Source organism: Leguminivora glycinivorella, chromosome 4 (genome assembly GCF_023078275.1).
Source record: "Leguminivora glycinivorella isolate SPB_JAAS2020 chromosome 4, LegGlyc_1.1, whole genome shotgun sequence".
NCBI classification, from domain to species: domain Eukaryota; kingdom Metazoa; phylum Arthropoda; class Insecta; order Lepidoptera; family Tortricidae; genus Leguminivora; species Leguminivora glycinivorella.
Genome location: NC_062974.1, coordinates 21,334,961 through 21,361,319, shown reverse-complemented (window position 1 = coordinate 21,361,319; position 26,359 = coordinate 21,334,961). Strand labels below are relative to the sequence as shown.

At 39.1% G+C, this 26,359-nt stretch overlaps 1 protein-coding gene across 4 annotated transcripts; it reads left to right on the top strand.

The window, feature by feature from the left end:
- The first annotated feature begins 254 nt into the window (after positions 1–254).
- On the top strand, positions 255–25,799 carry LOC125225679 (prolyl endopeptidase). 4 transcript variants are annotated; one of them, XM_048129496.1, is made up of 16 exons: positions 255–390; positions 4,769–4,870; positions 12,935–13,158; positions 13,438–13,625; positions 14,731–14,813; positions 17,433–17,575; positions 19,155–19,314; positions 19,769–19,888; positions 20,400–20,480; positions 20,966–21,151; positions 21,546–21,659; positions 21,978–22,126; positions 22,626–22,838; positions 23,244–23,383; positions 24,593–24,780; positions 25,592–25,799. In XM_048129496.1, exons 2-16 carry the CDS (start codon positions 4,796–4,798, stop codon positions 25,655–25,657), a joined length of 2,130 nt encoding a protein of 709 aa, XP_047985453.1. In that variant the 5' UTR covers positions 255–390; positions 4,769–4,795; the 3' UTR covers positions 25,658–25,799. The 4 variants fall into 4 exon arrangements, with proteins under 4 accessions (XP_047985453.1, XP_047985452.1, XP_047985455.1 ...); XM_048129495.1 differs by lacking the exon at positions 255–390 and adding an exon at positions 1,378–1,505; XM_048129498.1 differs by lacking the exons at positions 255–390; positions 4,769–4,870; positions 12,935–13,158; positions 13,438–13,625 and adding an exon at positions 13,671–13,825.
- The last annotated feature ends 560 nt before the right edge of the window (positions 25,800–26,359 follow it).

Here is a 26,359-nt window from a genome sequence, read left to right as displayed (position 1 = left end):
CAAGAAGACTGGGGAGAAATCAATCTTTAATCTGGGGAGAAAAAATCTTTTTAGAAATCAACCGAAGACGAATACAAATGAAACTAAACCGATAACCGAATTTGAAAATAAAGCGCCATCTAGTATGCAGTAGCCAAATCATTTACAGCGTTTTTGTGATGCAGCTATTTTATGACCCAGCGTGATAATGATAATCTCAAATATCTCGGAATGTCAAAGATTTTGATAATAGCAACACTTCGCTAAATGTCAGCGTACAAGGCTGTGCGTCGCTTTTTTGCTACTCATCGCCGGATTTTGCCAATTTCTCCGGTATTAAATAATAACCAGAGCAATTTGGTTATTAACCGGAGACTCACACCTACACCTGTTCCTCTTCATCACTTACCTGTAAGTTTTATTCCCATTTACATTGTCTAACCTGAATCTAATTTGTGACAGCTCTTTGTGGATTTGAATTGTGTACGTACGATAAACGATTAAATAGTTGCTGTGGGTGTATAGAAGCATTAATCGTAAGGAGAAATTTGTCAGGGTCTAATATTGTGAAGAATAGCAATTTATTGACTGGAACTTGTAGGGAAAATATTTAATTAGCTAGTTCATAGGTTATCTAACAGAATGATATCAAGATTTTTCCATAGATCTGAATATTTACCATGTACTTTACAGTTTCCTATGCCGCCTGTATTTGTATTGTACACTGGATCAGTATGTATAGTTATGTGTAGTAGTAGCACTTTAAAATTTGATTAGGATCTCAAAATATTAATATTTTTGCTTCTATTATATCAGTATTATTATAAAACAAAATAACCATATACATAGTATAGACCAATATACAGAATCCTCATTGTCTATCTGATAAGTAAGTACATAGTAAACAAGTATGTTATTCTAGGCTACTGATAAAGACACACTGAACCCGTAATTGTCATTAGAACACAAAACACAATAGTCCATCCTGTCACACACAGCACTAAATATAACTTACCACCAATTTGTTACCGTTTTTTCATACATCACACCTTTAGAATGAAACTGACCAAACTCTAAACAATTTCTAAAGGTGCAATACATTCACACAAATCACTGTGTTGTTACTGTTAAGTAAAACCTAGATTTTTTTTAAAAGTTTAATGAGTTACCATCTACTATGTGAATGTTAAGTTCTATGTCTATAAATGTTATATTTTTAACTGGATCTGGAGTTCTGGACCAATAGTATGGTCGCGCAATAAATGATAAAACATCAGGCAGTCCTTTTCACACTTACAAATAGTGCGAAAAGGACATCCTGACGTTTTATCGTTTATGGAACGACCATGCTTGCCTACCTAGTAGTGATTTGACAAATATGTACAAAAGACTGTAAAAAAATTCAAAGCAAAAAGTAAATGATGCTTGGTTATGCTATAAAGCAGATCTTTGCCAAAGTATATTGTCTCTATACACTGGGTTTCGCTAGTTACCTCGAAAATGGCTGGCAGCTTGTAATGGACGAGGTAAGACACTGTTTATTTTACTAAAATATGTTTCTACTTGCTTTCATTGTCCCTTCAATTTTCTCTGTTCTAAGGTTCCTGCTTAAGATTGTCAAAAACCTTTGGTCACTGGTTATTCTTAATCCTTTTCGATTATAACTGTTTCCAACATGATTTTGACTTGGTAAGCCACTTCTCTCATCTTTTTCTACTTGTATTATTTTGGAGAGGGAGGGATACTGTATTTGCCCAGCCGTATACAGTATGTAAACTAACGAAAACCATTTACTGTAACCCTTAAATGTCCAGGTGATACTGAGAAACTTTTACTATGGGATCAACCCCGAAATCACGAAAATATCTTCTGACAGTTTCATAGGTAGTTTTATTTTATAGTAAGTATTTCCTATGGGAGAGTAAATTTTTATTTCGCGTTTTGGGTGTTGGTCCCATAGTAAAAGTTTCTCAGTATCACCTGGACATTTACGGGTTACAGTAAATGGTTTTCGTTAGTTTACATACTGTATAAATTAATAAAATAAAATAAAAATAGCCTTTATTATTGAAGTTTTGTTTCTAAGTACATATTATTTTTTTAATTACACTTTGGCAACTCCAGCTTGTTCCTTTGACTAAGGCCTCTTCTATTCAGTCTTCTACTCCTGTCTCTCTTGCCACACTCAGCCATATGTATTTATATGGTCTCATGTTGTTATTGTGTGTGGCCTACAAGCTGATTACTTACCTAAACTTTTTTATTCAGTCTTTAGAATTGTATAGTTTACTCACAGACGACAGACGACTTTACAGATGACCGGTCTGGCTCAGTCGATAGTGACCCTGCCTGCTAAGCCGCGGTCCTGGGTTCGAATCCTGGTAAGGGCATTTATTTGTGTGATGAGCACAGTTATTCCTGAGTCATGGATGTTTTCTATGTATATAAGTATGTATTTATCTATATAAGTATGTATATCGTCGCATAGCACCCATAGTACAAGCTTTGCTTAGTTTGGGGATAAGTTGATCTGTGTAATGTGTCTCCAATATAAAAAAAAATAGTTTACTGCACTTTATAATTATTTAGACAAGACTGCCTTTCAAACCAATGATAAAGTGTTCTCAATATTGATAAAATACTATACTGCCTTACTACAGTTACTACACTACCTATGACACTATCGGTATATTCGGTATTATATTCTGCATCATTTAGTGTTACACAACACAGATATAAAGTTGACAAAGTTATCTGTCTATGAATAAATTGTGTTTATGATTACTCAGTGCTAATTGCAGTAGGTACAGAGATATCTTACGTTTAGTTCATATGAATGCATCTTGCAATTTAACATTGTACATAATGTATATAGTTATAGGAGCAATGCAGGTCATTGCTAGCAAGGTGCTTTATATAAGTATATGTAAACATTTTTATGCCACATTATTGTTATCTTACCTCTAAAAGAGGTCATTTATTTACAAAATCTTGTGTCTTGAGAAACAATTATTCGGATTTCAGCGTTTATTTCTTTTACTTCGAAAGTTGTTAATGCGCGCGCCTCCAGCCCTATATCCACCTACTTGCATACCAGAAAGGTTCACATTAGGTACTTCGACGCTCATAAATCAAAATGGACTTGGCGCTCAAAGGGTTAATTTAAAAAACCCGCCCCCATTAGGATCAGGTAGGTATGTGTTATATAGGGTGTTACCAAATTTAGTCACGGATATTTTTACGGCTGAAAGTACTACGCTCCTGAAGTATATTAGACTAAATATATAAAATTTTAAATATAAATAATATGTAAAATTTGTAAAGTAATAAAATTGTTCGTTGCTTTCAATTACACAAAGTTCACTTTCTAAACGTTCTCCAATTTGTCCTTGCATAGTAATAATACTTCATTAAAAGCGTGGTACGAAACTAAAATAACAATAGTGTCTTGCGACAATGTGTATTCTGGTGTCTGAACGACACAATACCAAATCGTAGTTATAACAACCGTGCAATCGTAGTTTTACATACACAAAATTTCAGCGTACAACAATTTTAGCGTCAAAAAACTATTTTAAACAATCATGGGTCAGGCTCAGATTTCCTAGGAGCGGTGTCGTCATAGCGGCCGGCTTCATACTTCATGGAAACAGCCCCAGCCTCTGCACCGCTGTCCTAAGAAACCCGAGCTTATTTCGAAAAAAAATGATCACATGAACCCCATCGCTCTGCAAAGCGAGCAAAGGAACCGTTCTTGTAATGAATGAACACAAATATTACATAGCGCTTATAAATGACGAATGACGATAATCATCGCTTGAAGTTAAGCCGCCTGCCGGAATAGCGGTTGATGAATGTGAGAAGAATACGATAACATACATTGTTTATGTTGTGAACTATGTTGCGGCGTTTAAAGTTAGCTTGAGGGATATTTTATTAATATTACTTGTATTTATTACTGTAGTACTTGTGAAGTCAGACTTCATATTGAGCATTTAAAAAACTTTAAATAATATTGCTTAAATTCGAGAAGTTGGTTGGCGATATAAAATATATTTTTTTATACACAATTTCACTGTTATTCTTTTTGCAGTAATAGAAGTAGGTATCAAATTGATAGTGGTGGCCAAAGTGCCTCTTCTTATTTGGTAACAAATGTAAGTATGTACGATTTATTAGGCGACTAGCCGTCACCACACCTCGGACACTGGCGATCAAATATATGAAAGAGGCGCATTCCTATAGCACACAGTCTAAGCTTGTGTAGATAAACGCGTATTATGCTTGTATGAGTGAGATATGACAGGTCGACTGTTCGCGTTTTTGACATGCGGTAACTGTGAGGTAACCGAGAGGGGGTGGGCGACACTTTCAGCGGGGAGTGGGAGTGGCCGTACTGTACGATAGTACTCTTTATTATACTGTGCCGTCACTATGATTTTTTTGCTCCCTTTGCAAATATTGATCAAAATCATAAACCTTTTTTTGCCGAAGTCGGGTAAAAAATCTACGGAAAAAACGATATAAACACTGGCAACGAACACAGTAGTATCCTCTTTGCTATTAGCTGGCAGCTGTCATAAAAACAAACATCACTCCACCATGAAGCTGTCATCATCAGAAATCGCATCGACGAGCCTTGGCAAGGACTTACACGGATCGGTGCGTTGTCTATGCAACAAATTGTTCCCTCCAAGTGTCTGTGCTAGTTGTGTTGTAGAAGCGACAGTCGCCGGTGGGTGTCCGCACGATGCTAGCGTATCGGTACTATGTGTTTGCGTTGTTGCAGTGCGTGACCGCTCGCGTCTCCACCCTCATGAAGAACACGACGTTCGAGTACCCGTTGGCGCGGCGGGATGAAAGCGTCGTCGACGATTATCATGGGACCAAGGTAAGACAAACTGTTAACCTATAATTACTTAACTAGCTTAACTTTTCTTTGGTATTGGACCAGAGTATAGTGCAGTCCCTACTGCATTTTATAGTTTTCATGTTGAAGTTCGGTCGTACATTTTGGACAAGTGTATACGAATGTTTGAGTCTAGTTCTACTTCATCTAATTAGTCTAACGCACATTTGAGCTCAATTTACATTTTGATAAATGCGTGAAAGTTTACTATTTATAATATTTTAGCCTTCATCCTGAATAAAACTTTAGAAATTAAAATGTATTATTCATTAATCTGTACTTTGAAAGATCTCACCTTCCATTGGATACCTTCGTTACTAGATTCTGTCGCAACTTTCCCTACAAACCTGATTGATCTCTTTGAGCTGGTATAAAAGGGTAAAACTCTAAAGCGGTTCGTCAAATCTGAAATGGATATGCGTAGATAATAGAATAATAATAATATAACAGTCTCTCATTACTCCAATTACTTTGTTAATTAATTATAGGTACTATTACGTTAAAACTTAATCGCTAAGGTCGTTCAACTCAAAGTATTACACATCTCGGGTGATCTTTGATTCCTTAATCGGAACAAAATACGTAATATGCGGTCAATAATTCTGGGGTAACTCAACTGATCGGGAACTTGTGTTTAAGGCTCAGAAAAAATGTTTGCGTTCTGCTTGTGGGCTAAATATACCTGACTAATGCAAGCAACATTTTATAAACTTGAAAATATTAACTGTACCTTGTTTGTATATTTTTGAAATCGCAATATAGGTATGTTAAATTAAATATAAATCAATTTTCTGCTTATATCAATTTGCTGCGATAGTGTCACAAAATCGCCTATCATTCAGCAATCTATAACAGACTTTCTTCTTAGATTAGGAATTTTAAATTTATATAAGCATATATACTATTCATGAAAGATATGCTCTTTTGAGTTATTTTTTGGTGCTTATGGGAGCAATCATTCAAAAATTTTATGAAATTTGTTTCGCTCCCGACACAGAACGGCATCTCAATATCCAGGGAGGAAAATATGTGTTACTGAATGAAAGTAAGGAATGTTGTCGACTATCCCCTTAATGATAACTTATAACGGCGTATAAGCGGACGTAGAAGACTTTGCGATAAATTATATTACGTTGCCAAAGTAGGTACATTATGAATTTATGATTGAGTTTATCGCGCTGTCTTCGGAAGACGCGCACCCAAACATACTCGCATGCAGTAATATGTGCGCATACGGCACAGTTGATAAAATTTATATCATATGAGCTAATACATTTTTCCATACATAAGCCGTTGAATTTCGCGCGGCACACAAATGTGACCGATTTTAGTAGGTATGTAAAATTAAGAGCGCGGCGTTCATTGGGTTAACTGTTTACCTATACTAGTACAGCTCCCAGATTCAGTAATTTTTATCATAATTATAACTACGCTGAACATAAGTGCCTTACGTGCCTTATCCTATTTTAACAGAAGGCACGAATTTATATTTGTATCGGTATAGTTGTAGCTAGTTTAACACTACGTGTACATTATAATTTAAAGTTATCGATGCTGGGCACGTAGCGTGGCAGGGACAGAAGCCGACAAACATACACGTACGTAAGTACGAGGATAGTACTCCTACATTTGAATCATACATTCTTCCTTCAGTTTGCCATGACTGTCATGACCATGCGTTTGGCATTGGAGACTGCTCGTCTTTCTGGAGGCCGCTTCCTGTGATTTTATTATTTTTAGGGTTCCGTAGTCAACTAGGAACCCTTATAGTTTCGCCATGTCTGTCTGTCCGTCCGTCCGTCCGTCCGTCCGTCCGTCCGTCCGCGGATAATCTCAGTAACCGTTAGCACTATAAAGCTGAAATTTGGTACCAATATGTATATCAATCACGCAAACAAAGTGCAAAAATAAAAAATGAAAAAAAAATGTTTTATTAGGGTACCCCCCCTACATGTAAAGTGGGGGCTGATATTTTTTTTCATTCCAACCCCAACGTGTGATATATTGTTGGATAGGTATTTAAAAATGAATAAGGGTTTACTAAGATCGTTTTTTGATAATATTTATATTTTCGGAAATAATCGCTCCTAAAGGAAAAAAAAGTGCGTCCCCCCCCCTCTAACTTTTGAACCATATGTTTAAAAAATATGAAAAAAATGACAAAAGTAGAACTTTATAAAGACTTTCTAGGAAAATTGTTTTGAACTTGATAGGTTCAGTAGTTTTTGAGAAAAATACGGAAAACTACGGAACCCTACACTGAGCGTGGCCCGACACGCTCTTGGCCGGTTTTTTTTTTCTACTTATTTAAACTAAATAGGCAATTGGGCACCTCCAGCTCTGAAGTATTTACAAAAACCACTGTATCTATTTCACTTGTGAAATGCTAAGCATCGCGCAGTACACTATTAGACTTTATTCTGCATTATCATTCTTGTACTGCCACAGTGCCATATCCCATTTTCATCCGTAGAACTTATTTTTAGAATCAGTATACATTGATAAGCATACATCGGGGTTTTGGGAGCGGGAATGATTTACACTAGCCAAAAAGGGTGAAAACGATGAACAACAGACATTACTATAACATTTCTAGGTACATTTGGAGCCATATACATAGTTTAATCTATATTTCAGTAATTCAAGTTACTATAAACAGAGTTATAAATACACAAATTCATTCCCGCTCCCAAAACCCCGATGTATGTTGATAAGTAACAAAGCAAGTGCTTTAGCTACTGTACTGAATTTGTATGCGGGAGTGTGCACTTGAATAATTATTAAACGTATATATTTCTCACAAAGATGTATAGGTAATATATGCTCGTCAAATTCATCGGAAAGAAATTACCATCGCTTGAAGCAACGGAAATTAATGTTACATCAAGACATTCACAATTAACTACGCATAATGTATGTACGAGTATTATCCAACTTTACACGACTTGCGGGCCTTATAAAACATCCTGTAATTTATGACTACATACTACATCAACTATCGATCAAGTTAACATGACAGTGTTGTAACGTGAAAAAAAAACAAGCCGTTTGGGTCATCGACCACTAAAGATTTACCACCAGGGTCATTAGGATACATACTCATGTACATAAAGATAAATAACCGGAGCTCACGATTAGCAACGGATAAAAAAACTGGTACCAGCCTATGCTGGATTTACACACTCGATTAGCGTAACTGTTCTTTTTGAATTATTTAAACTAGATTTTTTCTACATTCAATTCTTACTCAACCCAAGTTTCGTGCGGTGTAGTGCCGGCATCAGAAAAGAATAGCACCACCCCATCTTATCCCGTGAATATCGTATAAGCGCCTCTTTCAAAATAGTATATGAAAGAGGCGCGTTCCTAGCACACAGTCTAAGCTCGTGTAGGTGAACGCGTACTATGCTTACATGAGTGAAATACGACAGGCCGACTGTTCGCGTTTTTGACAGGCGGTAACTGTAAGGTAACCGAGAGGGGGTGGGCGGCACTTTCAGCGGGGAGCGGGAGTGGCCATACTGTACGATAATACTCTTTATTATACTGTGGTATAAGGCTGCTAAGGGAAAACGCATGGCGGCAGTTATGCACGTGAGCAAGGCTCGCCAGTATCCTTAGCGGGGTCCTTGCTCACGAGACATGGCGTCCACAAAAACCTACTGCGATCTTCTGACCCAGTATTGCATTCAGAATTACTTTTTACTAACTTTTGCCCGCGGCTTCGCTCGGGTTAGAAAGAGACAAAAAGTAGCCTATGTCACTCTCCATCCTTTCAACTATCTCCACTTAAAAAATCACGACAATTCGTCGCTCCGTTTTGCCGTGAAAGACGGACAAACAAACAGACACACGCACTTTCCCATTTATAATATTAGTATGGATTATTGCTAGTATTATTCAGTCGATCCAGCTGCGAAAGTTCCCATTTACCCTACTTAGCCACCAGGATTATTCTTATTTTAAACATCAATATCTGGGCAACCGAGCTTCGCTCGGTTCTGTTTCGTATCCTTGACATGTGTCGCCATCTAGTTCAAAAATTAATAGTACCTACATCGAGCGAAAGAATTCTCAGCCTTAACAACACAACTACTCCACACGAGATGGCGCGCATTTCGCCACAAAAACTCAAATAGTGTATTTTTCTATTCGTTTTAGCCTTGACCTGTGTCGCCATCTAGTGTTTGCAATAAATAGTACTTACATCGACCGAAAGAATTCTGTCTTAACAGTACAACTACTGCACACGAGATGGCGCGCGAAGAAAAACGCATGAAAACTCGAAAATTCGCGTTTTCCGGGACCTAAGGATAAGTTACACCGATTTTTCACCCCCAAAAACCCCCACATAACAAATTTCTGCGAAATCGTTAGAGCGGTTTCCGAGATCGTCAGTGTAAATAAATATATATATAAATAAATAAATAAATAAATAAATAAATATACAAGAATTGCTCGTTTAAAAGTATAAGATAATAATAACTTGACATTTCTCACATGCACTTTGCTCGCACTTATTGGCGCGCGCAGTAAACTAATAATAGTATCTAATATGGGAAAAAGTTCACATAACATTTTCGAATACAGAACCTTTGCCTGGCTTTTTGGCGTTTTAGTAGACCGTACGTTGCTCGATACTCTGATATCGCGTAAACGTTTCGGTAAACAACCGCATCGAAAAAATTATAACGGTTACTTACGAGGGCTGTTCCGAAAGTTTTTATCTGCTCCGGATGTATTCATGCAATTTGTATTTTTGTTATACTGTTTTGAGGGATTTTTCATTATTGATTAAGGTGATGTAGATTTGGGTTTAGAAAGAGATTAGTTTATTTTTTATATTTGTTTAACTAGAATGCGTCGACGCCTAACCAACTCGAACATTCTTGATCAATTCTTCAGACGCTTTAGTACTATGATTTAACATTATTTTTTATTGCAAGAGTTTTTGTAACTATTTGGATACCAAATTCGATAAATTATAAAAAAACTATTTTTTTTTCTAAGAAGTCAGAAATTCCACACAAAACAAGTTTTGGTAAAAAAAAATATAATAAATTAATTATTCGCATTAGGTCTAAAGGTGACGGTAACCGCTTTCCATCAGGCGGACCGTATGCTTGTTTGCCACAGACGTAGTATAAAAAATAATTAGTCTCATAATTTCTTTTGGATATGATCTGTATTGAAATATCCCACAGAACAGTATAACATTTATTCAAATCGCATAAGTAGAGCCTGAGCCTCAAGTTTGGACTCGCGCGCGGTACAAGGCAAGTTGAACTAAAGGGTCAGCTAACAACTTTCGGAACAGCCCTCGTACTAGATCCAAAAATTATATACCTACATTTTCCTTAACGTTTAATAGTTTACGCTATCGAGCACGTTAGCTTTTTCTATAACGCCAATGGTATAGGCTTAGTTCATACACAATCACCCTAGAACAACTGGTCACAGCTGATCAATATTCCCATCGTTAATTCATGTCACGTTCGCGACATGGCCATTGAAGCCCCCGTAAATAGGCAATTTGTACGAATCAATATGTATATGCTGATGGACTGGTACTGTTATGGTACTTTAGTGGTATTTTGTTTGAATACCGTTTTTACAAACGTGATTCGATTTTGTAAATCACACATGGGCCATTTTTTTCAAAGTTGTCCATCCCACTTTTTTTGTAACATGGGTATTTTTTACGCGATTCATACTCAGAATCGCGAGATCTTTCGATCCTGATAAGAGAAAAAAAATATCCCAAGATTTACATAAATTTTTCAGACCTTCCATTCCGTTACCGCCATACAAAATATATGAAAAAAATGGCAACGGAATGGGAAAAAAACTTTGGGACACTTTTTTTCTCCTATTAGGATTGAAAGAGTTCGCAATTCTGAGTGGAAATCACATAAAAATTTCACAATCCAAAAAAAAGTGGGGTGAACAACTTTGAAAAAAATGGCCCACATGCATACCTACTCTCTTGTTAAAATTTAGGAAATATAGTGTTTTTCCTACAACAAAAGTTTATTTTTTATGTCAAAGAAATTCGATCTAATTATTTAACTTTTCTATTGATAGTCTGTATCGTGAATCGAACCAGTTTCCCGGCTTACGAAAAAACGCGAATTATAAAAGGTATATAGAAAATAAATTGATTTGTTCCTTAGTTGGGGTTTCTATTGCTGCTCCCGTGTGATGGTTCCAAAGAGTCGATGTCACAAATAGCCGTTTAGGGTTAACAAAAACGATTAGTCGCTTATGTCACGCCCTATTAATAATTTCAAATGCATTCAAATTTTTTAGCTGAACTAACTCGTGTCGCTTAGTTCGCTCCTATTGTGTGCGTTCTGCATCGTGAATTGAAATAAATAAACTTTTTTGTCGCAAAAATGTCACGGACGGCACTTATCAGAACAATATCTTTGTAATTTATTTCAGATTCCTATCTATTACCTAATCTTAATATACAATTAATGTACAGATATGCGAAAAGCTTTTCATTCGTATTTTTACGGAAACGTTCGTATTTGTCACGTTTCCGTAAAAATACGAAGGTAAATCTTTGCGCACTACATCTGTAATATTTTTATTATTGAGTACTGACAAGGAAAGGGCGCGTTACAGATGTATGATAACATCGTTCTAGATCTCAAGCGAGGTCTATAGGGGCGACCTTATGCATATTTTATGTTAAAGTCATCATGATCTTGTGGTATTGATGCATGACCTTTAGATTGGTCGTAACTAGGCTTATCAAGTTTACCTGGCTAGGCTCAGGTTAGCTTTGCTATTGTATGACTTTATAGTGCAGTTCAAGTGTGGCCAATTTTTATTACCTTTTGTTTTGTCAAGATTTTGCAAAACAAAGTCTATAAAACGTGAAAAGTTGTTACTCTTCCTTTCTGCAGCTATGCTAATTACAAAAAAAAAAATCATAGGTACGGTCACGGACTTTAATTGTTGATCCACTTCTAGCTCATTTCATACTGGACATCTCATAGTTAAGCTAAGACGTGTCCAGTGTAAAATGAGCTAGAAGTGGATCAACAATTAAAGTCCGTGACTGTACGTTATACATATACACATAACGTTGTACGGTATTGTAGCTATGTTTTGCATGTACCTATAATAAAGATGGCATACTGTTTTACGTTTTAAAACCGTATCTAATTAGGTCACGAGGATGAAGATTGATAAAGTCAGTATTTCAAGTGTGCAGTGCAGTAGTTTGTAGGTAAATCCTGCAATATTAAACAGTCCTTATTGTTTCACACATAAATAAAATACCACTGCGTCGGGTAAAAAAACGGAACACATGACGATAAAATCTATTCAGCGATCTAAAATGAATTGTTTACAAACACTTTCATTAACTCCTTAACCATCGAAGGCTACAGCCCAATATCTCAACCTTTGTGCATGACAATGAGTCGTCAATAGGTCTAATTATTATTTTTAATATATATCATTGTCTGAATTGAAACAACACAAGCCTATACTTGAGCTTACCGTGGGACTCAGTCAATCTGTGTAAGAAGTCCTCAAATATTTATTTATTTACTAGCATTTTCCCGCGGCTTCGCTAGCGTTAAATTCGAAAATTGCTGAATACTCCATAAAAAACTTCCACCCCCCATTTTAGGGAAGTGGGGGGTTAGAAAGAGACAAAAAGTAGCCTATGTTACTCTCCATCTCTTCAACTATCTTTTTTTTTTAATCACGTCAATTCGTCGCTCCTGTTTGCCGTTAAAGACGGACAAACAAACAAACACACACTTTCCCATTTATAATATTAGTAAGTATTATCAGTATTTATAATATTACTAGCCTTTTCCCGCGGCTTCGCTCGCGTTAGAAAGAGACAAAAAGTAGCCTATGTCACTCTCCATCCCTTCAACTATCTCCACTTAAAAAATCACGTCAATTTGTCGCTCCGTTTTACCGTGAAAGACGGACAAACAAACAGACACACACACTTTCCCATTTACAATATTATTATGGATTAGGCAGTCACTCACGTCAACGTTTACCGTGTTACAGATCCACGATCCCTACCGCTGGCTAGAAGACCCAGATTCGGAAGAAACCAAAGAATTCATAGAGGCAGAGAACAAAATCACGCGGCCGTACCTCGACGCGTGCCCCGTGAAGGCCGACATCAACGCGCGGCTCACTGAACTCTGGAACTACCCGAAATACTCCTGCCCCTTTAGAAGGGGGGACCGGTACTTCTTCTTTAAAAATACTGGGCTGCAGAATCAAAAGTGAGTTTTTTCGTTAAGCTTATAAATTTAACACTTAAATCTCGGAGTTTATCTTGGATTGGTTTAAATTACTAAATTAATAAAATTGTTAAATGTTCAAATCATCAAGCTAAAGTTAGACATACTGGCTACTATAGATGGCGACGGAAGTAAGAAGTCTAACGACTAGCTCTTATTAATGTCGATCTTCTGCCACAAATTGTGCTAACAGTCGCAAGGTAGAGCTAAGGAACTTCCAAGTTCCATCTGCATTTTACGAATGCGTTTTACCCCTTCCAGTGTCCTGTACGTACAAGACAGCCTGGACGGCGAGCCCCGCGTGTTCCTCGACCCCAACACCCTCTCCGAAGACGGCACGGTCGCGCTGTCAGGCTCGCGTTTCACGGAAGATGGCGCCACTTTCGCATACGGCTTATCCGCTAGTGGCTCTGACTGGATCACAATACACCTCAAGGATGTTGCCACGGGTAAGATACAAGTGCTACAAATTGATTATCACTTGGATGGTGAGCCACATATTTTTCTCCCAACACCCATTCTGAAGACGGCACGGTTGCGCTATTACTATCAGTCTCACGATTCACGGAAGATGGCGCCACTTTCGCATACGGCTTATCCGCTAGCGGCTCTGACTGGATCACAATACACCTCAAGGATGTTGCCACAGGTAAGATACGAGTGCTGCAAAGAGGTTATCTCTTGAATGGTGAGCCAAGTATTTTTGTCGCAACACCCATTCTGAAGACGGCACGGTTGCGCTGTTACTATCAGGCTCACGATTCACGGAAGATGGCGCCACGTTCGCTTACGGCTTATCCGCTAGCGACTCTGACTGGATCGCAATACACCTCAAGGATGTTGCCACAGGTAAGATACGAGTGCTGCAAAGAGGTTATCTCTTAGATGGTGAGCCACATATTTTTGTCCCAACACCCATTCTGAAGACGGCACGGTTGCGCTGTTACTATCAGGCTCACGATTCACGGAAGATGGCGCCACTTTCGCATACGGCTTATCCGCTAGCGGCTCTGACTGGCTCACAATACACCTCAAGGATGTTGCCACAGGTAAGGTAGTAGTGCTACAAATTGGTTGTCACTTGGATGGTGAGCCACATATTTTTCTCCCAACACCCATTCTGAAGACTTCACGGTTGCGCTATTACTATCAGGCTCACGATTCACGGAAGATGGCGCCACGTTCGCTTACGGCTTGTCTGCTAGCGGCTCTGATTGGATCACTATACACTTGAAGGATGTTGCCACAGGTATTTAAGATGGTGCAACAAGGAGTTTATCTTGCGTATACCTCGACCCCTAACACTTTGGTGAAGTAAATTCAACTACTTCACGTAACGACAGATGGCATTACTACACCACAGTTTTGAAATGATTATAATGTTAATTTTGAGTGTCGTCGCATATTTCGTTACGGTTCACGGCGACTGCGAGATAAAGAACAAGTACCTCAGAAAAACGAACTTAAGACATTTATCTATTTGATATACATATCAAATAGATAAATATTATTTATATTTACGTACTTATCGTTAATTCTAAAATCTGATTACAGGTGAAGACTACCCGGAGGTGCTGGAAAAGGTGAAGTTTGCATCTATGTCGTGGACCAAGGACAACAAGGGATTATTCTACTCTGTAAGTACACGCTCCGGATCGACTTAGCGAACAGCCATTATTAAAGACTTCATTAAAGGCTTATACTTAACAGTATAGGCTAGTTATATCTAGTCTGATAATATCTAGTTAGAAATCTAGTTCTCTATGGGCACAGCTCCTATCACACACACTGGCAATAGGCTAGTTTCCTACTAGTCAAATCAGCTTCTTTTTAAGAACTGTCAAAACGATTTGCTAATATGGAATTACTATGTAGGAGTGACGTCACGGTCAATTCAGTTACTTTATATCTTTCTCTTTGACTTATTAAATAGAAATTATGTTAAAAAAAAAAAAAAAAATTTTTTTTAGCACATAAACTGTTTACAGTAGCAGGGTAGATGTCTCTTTTTAAGTATCTGAAGATACTTGTGATAAGAGACACCGCTCTTTCGTAATAGTACTTATCTTAATTAATAAGGTGATACAGGTAAACTTATAGTACTAGATTAGCTATAACTTAACTCACATGCATACTACGAATACAAGAGTTAGAAAATCCTATTGAATTTACAAAATAAACAAATTACAAACTGAGTTTAGCAGTTCATTTGCGCATTGTGTGCGCGTGTGTGCGAGTGTGTGTGTGTGTGTGTGTGTGTGTGTGTGTGTGTGTGTGTGTGTGTGTGTGTGTGCGCGCGTGCGTGTGTGTGTGTGTGTGTGTGTGTGCGTGCATGCGTGGGTGCGTATGTGTATGTGTGTGTTAGATTGCGTGTTATCTGTGCTGTGTATGCTGGGTTCGAATCCTGGTAAGTCAATTCATTCGTGTGATATATATAAGTAATTGTATGTATTATAATAATTATGTACTATTATCTGAGTAACCTATAGGGAATGCAGCTAGAACCGAAAACCGAGTATCGGTTTTTTTTCGGTGAAACTCGAAACCGATTCGAATTTCGGTTTATAACCGAGTTTTTGTTACCTTCAAGTAAATTGTTAAATAAAACAGATTTTTCGCTTATATTGTGTTTTTATGGACTTTGTAAACACAGTATATAAATAAAAATCTCATAGGACGATTTGTTGACTGCTGGGACCAGTTTTTGTTAGGAATTGGTGAAGATTATTGCTTTGAAAAGTATAGCTGAAGTTCAATCGACATGAACAATTTAAAAATGTAACGTAAGTGATGTTACATATTTTTTTATGTTAAGGTAAGGGCGCCTATTAACGTGGTACTTAAGGAAGATTTCAAAAGATTCCAAAAAATTAAGGGTATCAAGGCACATTAACGACCACAAATTTTTTTTTTAAGGAAGAGTATTTATTGAACTCTTATTGAACTCTTGTTTAAACATAACTATTGTCAATATTTTTCTTTTAATTATGTGGTGCTTTATTTCGTGCACTGCATACAATATTTTAAGTGTAGGAAACTAGCCTATTGTAAAGTGGCTGCCACAATATGATTGTTTAAAATCTCAGAATCATTAATAATTTGAATCCAGTTTACGTTAGGTGTACATGAATAGAAGACAGTATAAGAAATGTTCTAACAAGCGTGTGGCTACTCGTGTGGTGACGGGTTATGAATTTCACCGCCCCATTTCTTCCCGTGGGTGTCGTAGAAGTTGACTGTGAGATATGGGTTAAATTGTGACGTAGGCGAGAGGCTGGTAACCTGTCACTGCAATGTCATTTTGTTTTCTTTCAAACCCTTAATTGCTAAGAGTGACACTGAAAGTTGAGTAGTTTAGTTTTGAAAATATTACCATAAGTTGGAATTGGCTTTGGAATACTACTGCTTTAAAGAGAGTCATAAATATGCAATGTATGTGTGTTTTTCCTTATTGGTTATGGTTATCATTTCGAACAAGGATAACGACGCTATAAATATATCACATCTATTACTATTTATTTTGATAGTTCTGTTAAGTGCACTAGAATGGACGGGTATACTTGTATCCTTGTAATGGTCGTAAACTTGTAAATATTATATTAATTTTCTTGTACATTCCATTATATCGAAATACGACGATAATAAAGAACGCTGATGCGACAATCTATTATTTTATGTATATTTCACAAGTACCCTACAATTCTATGCTTCAAAATGGTTCAATAACTCACACTCGCGTAAGCGCCATAACGAGTAGCGTGCTAAAGCCAACCACTGGCCAACAAGACCTAAATCATATAATTTAGAATCAGGGGAATTCCGGAGAATGCAGAGTACGAATTGATGTTACTCAGTGTGTGAGTAAATTCACACACTTCTAACTCTTAAATGCATGACCTTGACAATGATTGGTAAAATTTAAATTTTGACATGTTGTCAATAGAGTTAAAAGGGCGTTTTCCAAAATAAATATCGAATTTCACCAGATCTGAACGTGTTTGGGCTCATTCTTCTCAGAATCACGAGACGATTCGATCTCAAATTTCAGTGCCACTCTTGGCATATAGTGTGTTTAAAGAAAACGAAATTGTGACATTACAGTGACAGGTTACCTGCCGCTACAATTAAACCCATATCCCACAGTCGACGTCTACGACACCCACGGAAAGAAAGGGGGTAGTGAAATTCTCAACCTGTCAACACACGGGGTTAAAGTATTAATTGTATACCACACATAATGATTGTTCGGTGTACAGAGGTACCCGGAACAGACGGGCAAGACGGACGGGTCCGAGACGGAGGTGAACCGCGACCAGAAGCTGTGCTACCACCGGCTCGACACGCCGCAGGCCGAGGACGTCATCGTCGTCGAGTTCCCCGAGGAGCCGCTCTGGAGGATGTAAGGCTAGCAAATTGTATCCATAGTTATTTTTTAGACACGCATACCAAAAATAACTACGCGATAGTAGCATGTTCCCTCCAAAAACATTTAACTCTACTAACTACCTACAACTAGAGCTTGATGTGCTCTTTTCAAGTTTTTATTCAACTTGCCTTGTTAGTATGTTAGTGTGCGTCAAAACGTAGAAGCTAAATTTGACCCACTTCCCGGTTTCCGATTGAGCCGAAATTTTGCACACACATATGTAAATCACGTGACAATGCAATATTATGGTATCATGGAGCTGATCTGATGATGGAGCAGAAAGGTGGTCATAGGAACTCTGTTATGAAACGTCGTATCCCATCGAGTAAGGGGTTCTTAGAAACGTCTCGGAGAGCAGTAGATGACTGTTGAAAGAAAGATACAGTCGACGATAAAAGCTTGTGCCAAAAATGTTTTTTTTTTTTGCAAAAAACTTATTACGCTACGCTGGGTTTAAACATCAGTGGTAAACGAGCATATATTACGCCTCAAAGCGCGCCGCCTCTTGGCGCCAATGTCTACTGCAAATGCTGGGTTGTTAACTGTACTCCCTTTTTGCATTTTTTGTAAATCTCCATTCTGTTGTCTCTTGGGGAAACCTCAGGAGGAACTTGATTCTACAGACGGATCGCACAATTATTCTTTACCAAAGTTCTTCTAGTTGAATTTGTGTGTTTGTTCAAAGTGTCAAACTTTTTTTAAAGAGCACGTACGTGTACTGTATGTTTCTTGTCATTTGACAGTGACTGCCATACGCAGCAGATGGGCGAAGACAAGCGCCAGTATGTGACTTATCTTTTACCTGTTCTAGATAGTTTATAATTAGAGTGGACGTTATTTTGGTAGCTAAATTAGGGTTTTCGTCTTTTCATCGATTTAAGTAGACTCTTAATTTAAGTAGGTATTTCGGCACTTTGAACAAACTATATAGTCACATTTTGTGTTAGTTTAAGGTATAAAATGTAATTATACTAATACATTTATGTTGATTGTTGTAGAGGTGACATCGTAATTTATCTAGAAAGCCAAAGAAAGTAGCATATTAATTATATTATCATGAAATAAAACTATGGAAACGGATTAAATCGCGTATAATGAATTTAAAATACATCCCGACGTTTCGAACTCTTTACAGCGTTCGTGGTCAACGGGTGACTGAGGAAAAATTAAAATGTGCAAAAACTACCCACTCACCCACCCACTCACCCACTCACTCACTACTCAGTCACCCGTTGACCACGAACGCTGTAAAGAGTTCGAAACGTCGGGATGTATTTTAAATTCATTATACGCGATTTAATCCGTTTCCATAGTTTTATTTCATGAGTAACTATCGCGGTAATCGAAGACAATATTAATTATATTATCACTATTTATAAGTCGCTTGGCCTAGTCGTCGTCGTTAAAAAAAACCCACTGCACACTCCATCGACAGGATAATCGTTTGAACATGAGCCGAATATACTCCTTCTTAAATTGATAAAGTGACCATCTATTTTTGGTCTGAAAGTATGTGCATGTAACATTTTTTAACAGTGCTTTCTATTTACAGCGGTGCAGAAGTGACTGACTGCGGACGCTACCTGATCGTGTCGCCTGTACGCGACTGCCGGGACAATCTGCTTTTCTTCTCGGACCTCAGCAAGCAGCCCGACATCTCCGGCAAGCTGCCGCTCACGCAGATCGTGCACAAGTTCGAGGCGGACTATGAGGTATGTCCCGTCTGCGTGTGCAGACTGCGGTGCTAATGGCGTGTCGTCTCTACGCGACTGTGGCGACAACCTGCGGTGTCGAGCCTAAGTAAGCGACCTCAGCCCCCGGCAGCTGCCGCTCACGCAGATCGTGCATAGGTTCGAGGCGGACTATGACGTATGTCCTGTCTCCGAGTGAAGACTGCGGCGCTACTCACATGTCATCTTTACGCGACCGTCGCGACAACCCAACGACATTTTTCTTAAATAAAAAACAATGTTAATTGTAGCGCGTATTATCGTCTATACTATTATTGGGCTATCTTTCAAAAGCCATAGAAGGTTTACTATATTGTGTATTTCGATTTTCTGTCCAATAAAAAGCCATTGACGAAAGCAGTAGGAGTACAGTAGTCACTATTCTTCTGACATTTACATATTTGATATACTCATATATCGTTGTTGTTAATTTCAGTATGTCACAAACGAGGGGTCGGTGTGCATATTCCGCACGAACAAGAACGCGCCCAACTACCGCCTCATCAAGATCGACCTGCACAACCCCGCCGAGGAGAACTGGGAGACGCTCATACCGGTATTTATTAAAGGGATTTTAACTAGTTTTCACGCATCAAAATCGCGTAAAGAAAGGTCTCTTCGTATCTTAAATTGGCTCGAAGGTTGATTTGGACTCTAGCAATGTTGTAAATACAGATGAAGACCATGAAATCACGAACACAAAATATTTAACGATTATTTTTCTAGTAATACATATGTATGATGTAATTTGATGCTGATAAAATCGCAGTCAATAGGAATTGTCAACAAAGTAAAAAACCATTATATAAAATATCAATGATTTAGCACAATTTTATTATTTTAAAGGTTGAGGATCATAATGTGAGTTAAATTGATTAAATAACACACGAATTTAGCCAGTAATCAGTATCTAATGAGTTAGAATGGAAATTAAAGACATTTTGACTACAAGGTTTGTTTACATTGCTCACAAATTCTATTGACGGCGACTTTACCTTAATTATTCATGACCAGTGTGATCGAATAAATTACAGTATATGTACTTATATCTATATTTGTTTTTTTAGGAACACCCAAGCGACGTATTGGACTGGGCCTCGGCGGTAGACAATGACAAACTTGTTATTCATTATGTCAGAGATGTAAAGGTGAGTTTGTACTAATAAACACTCTTATTTGCTACCTCTGATTATTATTTATGACCAGTTATTTAAGCAAATAGAAGAAGAAAGAAGCAAACTAGTTTTAATAAGAGTTTTGAATGATTCACGGTTATTTTCATTAGACTTATATTGACCGGGATATAGACATTGATTACCGTTTTGATTTTTGTCGAGCTCCCGATATTTCGACGCTATTTTCGAGGGTAGATCGCGCGTCTACGCAACTTTGACATCCACCCGCCTTTGTCAGTTTTCCGTGATCATGCTCCTGACCACGACAAAAATCAGAAATGTAATCACGGTCTATATCCTGGTCAATATAAGTCAAACTAGTTTTATCATTATTTTTTAACCTATTCGATGTGATGTTAACCCAATCTCTGTCACTGAGACGCCACGTCACCAAAATGTCAACACTAAATTTACTCTTGATTGTACCAGGATAACATAAACCAAAACCATATTTCCAGAGCGTCCTCCAATTGCACAGCATGGGCACCGGCGAGCTGCTGCAGGCCTTCCCGCTCGCCGTCGGCTCCGTCGTCGGCTTCTCCGGCAAGAAGGAGCAGCACGAGATCTTCTACCACTTCATGTCCTTCCTCACCCCGGGAGTCATCTACCATGTGGACTTTAAGAAGCAGCCCTATGAACCTACGGTATGGTTTCGAACTAATGATTTCATTGCCAAGTACAGAGGATTCCGTACGATAATTTTTGATTATCCGCAAGATTTCTTGATGTTTCATGGTCGGTTCTTTATCAATACATATAATACATAGCTCATGTTCTATGGATTGGTAAACAGTGTGTAGTGTAGTGTTATAAAAAAGCAACATTTTTGGGTTGTTTGTAGTTTAGTCTGTGCCTGATTTCAGTCTGCGATGTCTTGCCATAACATTCATTTTGATGTCAGCAGACACGAAAACTGAACATAAATAAAATCTTTGGATAAGTATATACAAAATCCTAGCCTACTTTCTTTCATACAAAGACATACAAAAAGTCACGGTAACAATCAATGACGTGTCTGATGTGTATTTCTTTTCGTAGGTGTTCAGAGAAGTAGCGGTAAAAGGATTCGACGCGTCACAGTACGAGGCCAAGCAGATATTCTACTCCAGCAAAGACGGCACTAAAGTTCCTATGTTCATAGTATCTAAGAAGGTACGTATCTGTGTATACCATAATTATATTCGTGATGTTATTAAAACCTTTGTCTCTCACGCCATCTAGGCTAGTATGAAAGTGCGCCCACGTAGCGATGCAACTTTTCGTAGAAACACATCCAAGAGACAAAAAAGTTGCGGCGACAAAGTCGGCCCACCCTTAGCAAATATTTCTAAGAAATTGGGAAAACGCGTTCGTTGTTTCACGAATGATTGTATCTTACATACAATCCCTGGAGTTCTTTAATTGATTAGCAAACTTTTCTACTGTGATCTACTACTTAACGGATAGCGCTCATCTTATTTGTTATTGCAGGGACTACCGCAAGACGGGTCGAACCCGGCTCTGGTATACGGGTACGGCGGGTTCAACATCAACGTGCAGCCCAGTTTCAGCGTGACTAGGCTGGTCTTTATGCAGCACTTCAACGGCATCGTGGCTATCCCCAACATCCGCGGAGGCGGGTATGTATTGTATTTTCGGATGGCCAAGGACTTTTGACTCCTGAATCTCTTTGTACCCTGTTACATGGACATTTTATATGAAACCCGGTAGCAACATAGTAGAAGGAAAGTGTTTTTAGACCTATAAAAGTCCAACTTTGAATATTTTCAAATTTCGTTCGAAATTCAAATTCTCGATCTCATTTGCTCGCCAGCAATCCCTTATCAAACGGGCTTCAAATCTATCACGTCGTCCGAAATCAGCAATATTGTCTTTTGCATTTACTGCAGTATGGGGTTCTTCAAAAAAGGAGTGTATAAGTTTCTAGTGGCAACGCGCATGTGACACCCCTTGAGTCGCAAGCGTCTATAGGTTACGGTGACCGGTTTTCATCAGGCGGACCGAAGCAGGTGCCACCGACGTTGTATAAAAATTGTAAATCATGTAATCTGGTAGTGACCTCACATAGTCCCAAACACAATGTATTATTGAAGCATGTCTCCCCTTATATTTTTCCAGTGAATACGGCGAGCGGTGGCACAACGCCGGGCGCCTGCTCAACAAGCAGAACGTGTTCGACGACTTCCAGGCGGCAGCTGAATATCTCATCAAGGAGAAATACACCAGCCCTAAACTCATCACCATACAAGGAGGCTCCAATGGAGGCCTATTGGTGGCGGCGTGCGCCAATCAGAGGCCAGAGCTGTATGGCGCTGCTATCGTACAAGTCGGGTGAGATTGACTTCTAGAAAGCTCGCAAGTTACTTATCTAAGAGAAATACACCAGCCCTAAACTCATCACCATATCTGTCATTACACGTGATAATTTCATTCATTCATTCGTGCCAGCTCTTGTGAATTGACCTGTATACATTCTAAAGAATATTAGGGTTTTCTTCAAAATCTACTCAAGAATTCCCCTGACGGACTTTGTGATTTTGGGAGATCACATGGAAAGCGAGTGGAGCGCGTCTTTTTGTAGCATTTTATACGAAAATTGTAATGTGCCAAATTGTGTGTTGATCAGAGATCGCATTTTGTGCGTCATCTCATCCTAAATGTCATCAAAATGACGTGTCATTAACAATGACGCAAATCCGTGTGATCTCTGGCTATAATGTATGTAAATACTTACAGAGTGCTGGACATGCTTCGGTTCCACCGCTTCACGATCGGGCACGCGTGGGTGTCGGACTACGGCAGCTCGGACGACGAGACGCACTTCCGCAACCTGCTGCGCTACTCGCCGCTGCACAACATACACGCGCCCACCGACGGTCAGTTTTGTCTGCCTTTTATACAAATGTCTTGACATGTTATATCACTCATAGGATATGAGTATAGGGAATCTTCTATAAAAAGCCGTAAGGTCGTCGTTTGGTTACAGTATAATAAAGAGTACTATCGTACAGTATGGCCACTTCAACTTCCCGCTGAAAGTGCCGCCCACCCGCTCTCGTTTACTACAAGAAGGATATGAGTATACACGAGCTTAAATTGTGTGCGTAGGAACGCGCCTCTTTCATATATTTGATCGCCATTGTCCGAGGTGTGGTTTGGTACTGAAATAAATGCACCCAAGTTGCTCTCTAGTCTCTAGTCACGAAAGTGATTTACTTAAAAAGCAAAGCTGCGTTGGCATCCGAAAAGCTCGGTGTGCTCAATAGAGAGAGGGAATACTTTACTCCGGGGCAAAGACTGCTCTTGTACAAGGCGCAAGTCAGACCCCACATGGAGTATTTCTGTCACCTTTGGGCAGGAGCACCTGGATACCAGCTTGCACCCTTTGACTCGGTCCAGAGACGCGCTGTGCGAATTGTCGACGATTCCAAACTTAGAGGCGGTATTGAACCCTTAAGTCTAAGGAGAAACTTCGCATCCTTATGTGTATTCTATCGCCTGTACAATGGGTTGTGTTCTGAGGAACTGTTTGACATGATGCCAACGTCCACTTTTCATCATCGCACCGCTCGCCATCGACAGGGCGCTCATCCACACACCTTGCAACCTAAATGGTCGCGTACCGTGCGGTTTCAGAGGAATTTCCTCCCGCGGACGCTCCGGCTGTGGAATGAGCGGCTGCCGAGGTATTCCCGATGAACTACAGTATGGGGTTCTTCAAAAAATGAGTGTACAAGTTTCTAATGGGTCGGCAACGCGCATGTGACACCCCTTGAGTTGCAGGCGTCCATAGGTTACGGTGACCGCTTTCCATCAGGCGGACCGTATTACCTGTTTGCCACCGACGTGGTATAAAAAACTTAGAAGTTAAAAGGAATGTGTGAAACGATTTCTCACCCGTTCTCACTAATGTTAGAAGGTCTAATGGTAACTAAGAAATTTCACAAGATAATAATCAATCTACCATGTTAAGAATTTTGTTCTCTCTCTTGCTCTGCAGGGGGGTATTTGTGAAGATATTGTAGTTAACTGCTTTAATAACGGAGTACAACGACTTATTATAATTAAATGAATGTATCTCGCAGAGCGAACAGCCTACCCCGGCATCCTCGTGCTGACGGCGGACCACGACGACCGCGTGGTGCCGCTCCACTCGCTGAAGTACATCGCGGAGCTGCAGCGCGCCGCCCGCACGCCCGCGCAGCGCGCGCCGCTGCTGGCGCGCGTCGACACCAAGGCCGGCCACGGCACCGGCAAGCCCACCGCCAAGATCGTGAGTACTTGCATTTTCTTACCACATTGTTGTTGTTGCTGTTGTAGTCCTCCTAAGGCACTCCAGAGGTGCAAAAGGCCTTCCTCCTATCTTCAGTGACCCTCGTGGCCTCGCTCCAGCTCGAACCGGCCGCTCAAAGCTTTTTTCGACGGACCGCTTCCATGAGTGAACAGGGCGCCCCAGTGTTTTTTGGCCCAAAAATCGGACATCATCCTTTTAATCAACCAGGGGATAGCTTATTCTACCACAAATGCATGACTAAAACTCCCGCGTGGATATCATACATAGTTTCTGTGTAAAATGATTTCGAAAATGTTATCCCGTGAAACGCTGTTAAAACAAAAAACCTTTATTAGGTTGAAACTCTTCGCTACCAGACATGTGACGAAAAGCCAAGTGACTATTTCCATAAATTATTTGGTTTTCTATCAATGTTTTGTCATTGTGGCTAGGAAACTGATGCATGGAAAACTTAGCCATAAAACCTATCTTGTTACTATATTCTAGCTAATGTACTATTTGATTGATTGATAAGGAAATATGATCAGCACCGTTCTCTTTTGACCGCCATGACTATTATGCTCCAATATTAGGCACTGGACCCACCAAAAGCAAGCAAGCGATGAGCTATCGGCGATATAGAAACAAATGAAATAATTATTAATTATAGTAGTTGCTCCCGTGTAAAGAAAAGAAACGCGATGATAGCGCGAGCGAGTTACCAGTGTCTTCCGTTATCCTTCGGTCTACAATAGCCACTTAAGTTATAAATAAATAATTTATTAAAACTTCAATATCTGTTTAATTTCAGATCGACGAGCACACAGACATCCTCTGTTTCATGACGCAGACGCTCGGCCTGAAGTTTGTGAAGTGAGCGCCGCGCGCCATGTTGCCCGATAGTATTATGTACATAGCGACCGCAGCCAGTTTACCTCGGGTCCCGGCAGGGACTGGTGATATTGTTACGCATTGCTACTATTTTTTATGAATAAAACTTTGTTTTTATTTTTACATGACCGTTTTGTTTTATTTTCTCAAGTTGGTCGTTATATAATAACTAGCTAAGCGGGCCTGGCCTGGACACAGACGTGAAGTATTTAAATTGATCCAAATGATGTATGTTTGAGATTAGTTCCAGATTCATTTGGTACGAATCGTTTTGTGCCTCGCAGCGTTAGTACACCAAATTCTTCACTACACTGACTTGTAACTCGAAGAAAATATGAACTAAGACATGTTTTATGAAATAGTCGCCTATTGTCGGTTGGCGTAATGATACTTACTCATTGTTATCTGGGGGCACGGCAGTGCCCCCGCCAAGTCGAGCAAAAAGAGGCACGGCCGACCATCCTTTTCTCGAAGCATTTCAGACCATTTTCAACCCCCTGTTACTCCGTTCTGGATAAAACTAGAAGCCTCAATTTTCAGCACCTAAGTAGTCATTGTATAAACACGGTATATTCCAAATTTCATTAAATTTGAACCAATAGTTTAGGAATAATTACTAGCCAAAGTTTCTTAGTTTTGTCACTCACTGACTGACTGACACACGATCATCAATGATAATAAGACACTT